General features: G+C 35.2%; 1 protein-coding gene and 1 long non-coding RNA gene across 2 annotated transcripts in view; one reads left to right on the forward strand and one right to left on the reverse strand.

The window, feature by feature from the left end:
- Positions 1-5,000, reverse strand: part of LOC100562181 (methanethiol oxidase) — a 33,451-nt gene that overhangs the window by 13,285 nt on the left and 15,166 nt on the right. Inside the window, exon 5 of the mRNA XM_062965291.1 lies at positions 3,037-3,157. Within this exon, the coding sequence (XP_062821361.1) occupies positions 3,037-3,157 (121 nt within the window). The remainder of the gene's footprint in view (positions 1-3,036; positions 3,158-5,000) is intronic.
- The window catches only part of LOC134294392 (uncharacterized), a 15,606-nt gene that overhangs the window by 9,172 nt on the left and 1,434 nt on the right, over positions 1-5,000 (forward strand). The gene's annotated exons all lie outside the window — the stretch shown is intronic.

Raw genomic sequence — 5,000 nt, forward strand, 5'->3', positions numbered from 1 at the left:
CCCTGGGCAACGTCCTTGCAGACGGCCAATTCTCTCACTCCAGAAGCAACTCCGGTTGCTCCTGACACGAAAAAAAAAAATTATTATTATTATTATTATTATTATTATTATTATTTTATTATGACACAGCAAACAAGATAGACATGCTGGATTTCATATCACCAAATCACAAGTTGAACACTTCCCAAGTTTCTATTATTATTATTATTATTATTATTATTATTATTATTATTATTATTATTATTATTAATATGACACAGCAAACAAGATAGACATGCTGGATTTCATATCACAAAATCACAAGTTGAACACTTCCCAAGTTTCTATTATTATTATTATTATTATTATTATTATTATTATTATTATTATTATGACACAGCAAACAAGATAGACATGCTGGATTTCATATCACAAAATCACAAGTTGAACACTTCCCAAGTTTCTATTATTATTATTATTATTATTATTATTATTATTATTATTATTATTATTATGACACAGCAAACAAGATAGACATGCTGGATTTCATATCACAAAATCACAAGTTGAACACTTCCCAAGTTTCTATTATTATTATTATTATTATTATTATTATTATTATTATTATTTTATTATGACACAGCAAACAAGATAGACATGCTGGATTTCATATCACAAAATCACAAGTTGAACACTTCCCAAGTTTCTATTATTATTATTATTATTATTATTATTATTATTATTATTATTATTATTTTATTATGACACAGCAAACAAGATAGATATGCTGGATTTCATATCACAAAATCACAAGTCGAACACTTCCCAAGTTTCTATTATTATTATTATTATTATTATTATTATTATTATTATTATTTTATTATGACACAGCAAACAAGATCGATATGCTGGATTTCATATCACAAAATCACAAGTCGAACACTTCCCAAGTGTCTAGGACGGTGTGATGTATTTTCGAATGATGCGTGCAGATCCCAGCAGGGTGGCCTTTTGCAGTTGGCAGATTGTAATTTTGTCAATGTCTGTTATTATTATTATTATTATTATTATTATTATTATTATTATTATTATTATTAAGTGATCTGTAAAACTGGCCCCGCAAATTGAGTTTCCCTTTAGTGCCATTTTCTCCAAACCTTCATCTCCCAGATAGTTAGGGGATTCTGGGAGCTTTTTTTTGTGTGTGTCAGGAGCGACTTGAGAAACTGTGAGCGAATTGGCTGTCTGCAAGGACGTTGCCCAGGGGACGTTGCCCGGATGTTTTTGATGTTTTTACCATCCTTGTGGGAGGCTTCTCTCATGTCCCAGCATGGGGAGCTGGAGCTGACAGAGGGAGCTCATCCACACTCTTCCAAAACACTTTTTTCAAAGGGTGTGTGCATGCTATAAAATGAATGCTACGAAGTCCCGGGAGTTGTTCTTTTAGGAGGCAAACAACTGCTGGTGCTTTGCCAAACTACAACTCTTGGGATTCCATTGCACCAAGTCCTGGGAGTTCAAGTGGCACCAAAGTGTGTTAATTCAACCCGTCTCGACGGGAACATTTTCTCCCGAGATTTCCTAAATACTGTAAATATAATATATAAATATAAATGTAAATATTCAAAAACATTTAATCTACTGATGCTTCAATTAATTTAATTTTATTGGTACAGCAGAGTCTCACTTATCCAAGACTCGCTTATCCAACGTTCTGGATTATCCAAGGCATTTTTGTAGTCAATGTTTTTAATATATTGTGATATTTTGGTGCTAAATTCGTAAATACAGTAATTACAACATAACATTACTGTGTATTGAACTACTGTATATACTCGAGTATAAGCCTAGTTTTTCAGCCCTTTTTTAAAGACTGAAAAAGCCCCCCTCGGCTTATACTCAGGGGTTTTTTACAATCTTACGTGGCTTATATTTAGGTCAGCTTATACTCAAGAATATTTGGTACGTTTAGTATTTTTCTCTGTTATTATTGGTATTATTACATTTATTATTTTTCTCTATTATTGTTGCTACTACAGTAGAGTCTCACTTATCCAAGCTAAACGGGCCGGCAGAACCTTGGATAAGCGAATATCTTGGATAATAAGGAGGGATTGAGGAAAAGCCTATTAAACATCACATTAGGTTATGATTTTACAAATTAAGCACCAAAACATCATGTTATACAACAAATTTGACAGAAAAAGTAGTTCATTACACATTAATGCTATGTAGTAATTACCGTATTTATGAATTTAGCACCAAAATATCACAATCCATTGAAAACATTGACTACAAAAATGTGTTGGATAATCCAGAACGTTGGATAAGTGAGACTCTACTGTACTGTATATACTCAAGTATAAGCCTAGCTTTTCAGCCCTTTTTTAAAGACTGAAAAAAACCCCCTCGGCTTATTCTCGGGGGGCTTTTTCAATCTTACTTGGCTTATATTTGGGTCGGCTTATACTCGAGAATATATGGTACATTTATTATTTTTCTCTATTATTATTAGTATTTTTACATTTATTATTTTTCTCTATTATTGTGGCTACTATTACATTTATTTTACTCTGTTATTATTATTACATTTATTATTTCACTTTGATCTTATTATTATTGCATTTATTATTTTACTCTATTATTACTTGTACTATTTTCCTGTATTTATTATTATTATTATTATTATTATTACATGTATTATTCTACTCTATTATTATTAAAAGGATACATAAGCACATTTACAGTGAAGAAGATGAGAATAATGATTTGATCAGAATTGGACAGTCTTATCTTAAATTTGAGCTTTATGTCAATATTCAAAAACATTTAACCTACCGATGCCTCAATTAATTTAATTTTATTGGTATCTGTTTTTATTTCTGAAATTTACAACCCTCGGCTTATCCTGGAGTCAATGTTTTCCCAGTTTTTTTGTGGTAAAATTAGGTGCCTCGGCTTATATTTGGGTCGGCTTATACTCGAGTATATACGGTAGGTATCAAACTAGGGTTGTTCCAAGTGCGGATCGAGGGCTCGGTCCCCGCAGACTCCTACCTTTGCCGTTGCCGGAAGGGTCCCCCATGGTGCTGATCATAATTTCGCCGTTGCCCAAGCAATGGGAGGTGTGAGGGTTGGCCAAGTTACACTTCCAGTAGACATCAATGGGCTCGACAACCTGTAGAAGAAATCAGATATTCATACCCGGGAGTTGTAGTTTGACAAGGTCTCTATCCTCTGCAAAAAGAGATGATGATGGTGATAACGTAATTATGACTGCGTCTCCATTGACACCACTTTGACTGCTCAATGCTATGACATCCTGGGAGATGTAGTTCTTGCAAAACCTAGTCCTAGACACTTGGGAAGTGTTCGACTTGTGATTTTGTGATACGAAATCCAGCATATCTATCTTGTTTGCTGTGTCATAATAAAATAATAATAATAATAATAATAATAATAATAATAATAATAATAATAATGGCAATTAATTAATTAATAATGGTCAGTAAAGAATACACACAAAGGGTCAGAAAAATTCTCAAAAGCAAGCTCAATGGAGGCAACACCATCAAGGCCATACCTGTCATAAGATATACTGCTGGCATCATAAACTGGACACAGATGGAACTGGACAATTTGGACAGAAAAACAAGAAAACTCATGACCATTCATCATTCCCTGCACCCTCGCAGTGATGTTGACCGGCTCTATCTGCCTCGAAGATCAGGGGGCAGAGGACTCTTACAGTAAAACAAGCAGTCAAAGAAGAAGAACATGCCCTGGCAGAATATGGAAAGCAAAGTGAAGAACCTGCTTTGATTGAAGTTAAAAATCAAAAACTCCTCAAAGCACAGCAGACAAAAAACCAGTACAAGAAAACCGCACTACAAACTAGAGCTGACAGCTGGCACAACAAAACATTGCATGGAAAGTTCCTTGACAAAATTGAAGGAAAAGCTGATAAGGAGAAGACCTGGCTCTGGCTCACGAATGGGACCCTGAAGAAGGAGACAGAAGGCCTGATCCTTGCAGCCCAGGAGCAAGACATCAGGACAAAGGCCATTCAGGCCAAGATCGAAAAATCAGCTGATGACTCAAAATGCAGACTCTGCAAGGAAGCTGATGAAACCATTGATGATCTCCTCAGCTGCTGTAAGAAAATTGCACAGACAGACTACAAACAGAGGCACAACTCTGTGGCCCAAATGATTCATTGGAACTTATGCCTCAAGTACCACCTCCCAGCAGAAAAGAACTGGTGGGATCACAAACCTGCAAAAGTATTGGAAAATGAGCACGCAAAGATACTGTGGGACTTCCAAATCCAGACTGACAAAGTTCTGGAACACAACACACCAGACATCACAGTTGTGGAAAGGAAAAAGATTTGGATCATTGATGTCTCCATCCCAGGTGACAGTCGCATTGACGAAAAACAACAGGAAAAACTCAGCCGCTCTCAGGACCTCAAGATTGAACTTCAAAGACTCTGGCAAAAACCAGTGCAGGTGGTCCCGGTGGTGATGGGCACACTGGGTGCCGTGCCAAAAGATCTCTGTCGGCATTTGGAAACAATAGACAATGACAAAATCACAATCTGCCAACTGCAAAAGGCCACCCGACTGGGATCTGTGCGCATCATCCGAAAATACATCACACAGTCCTAGACACTTGGGAAGTGTTCGACTTGTGATTTTGTGATATGAAATCCAGCATATCTATCTTGTTTGCTGTGTCATACAATAATAATAATAATAATAATAATAATAATAATAATAATAATACATAACATAGTCCTAGACACTTGGGAAGTATTCGACTTGTGATTTTGTGATAGGAGATCCAGCATGTCTATCTTGTTTGCTGTGTCATACAATAATAATAATAATAATAATAATAATAATAATAATAATAATAATACATCACACAGTCCTAGACACTTGGGAAGTGTTCGACTTGTGATTTTGTGATATGAAATCCAGCATATCTATCTTGTTTGCTGTGTCATACAATAATAA

The sequence above is a fragment of the Anolis carolinensis genome, unplaced genomic scaffold (genome assembly GCF_035594765.1).
Source record: "Anolis carolinensis isolate JA03-04 unplaced genomic scaffold, rAnoCar3.1.pri scaffold_14, whole genome shotgun sequence".
Classification (NCBI taxonomy): domain Eukaryota; kingdom Metazoa; phylum Chordata; class Lepidosauria; order Squamata; family Dactyloidae; genus Anolis; species Anolis carolinensis.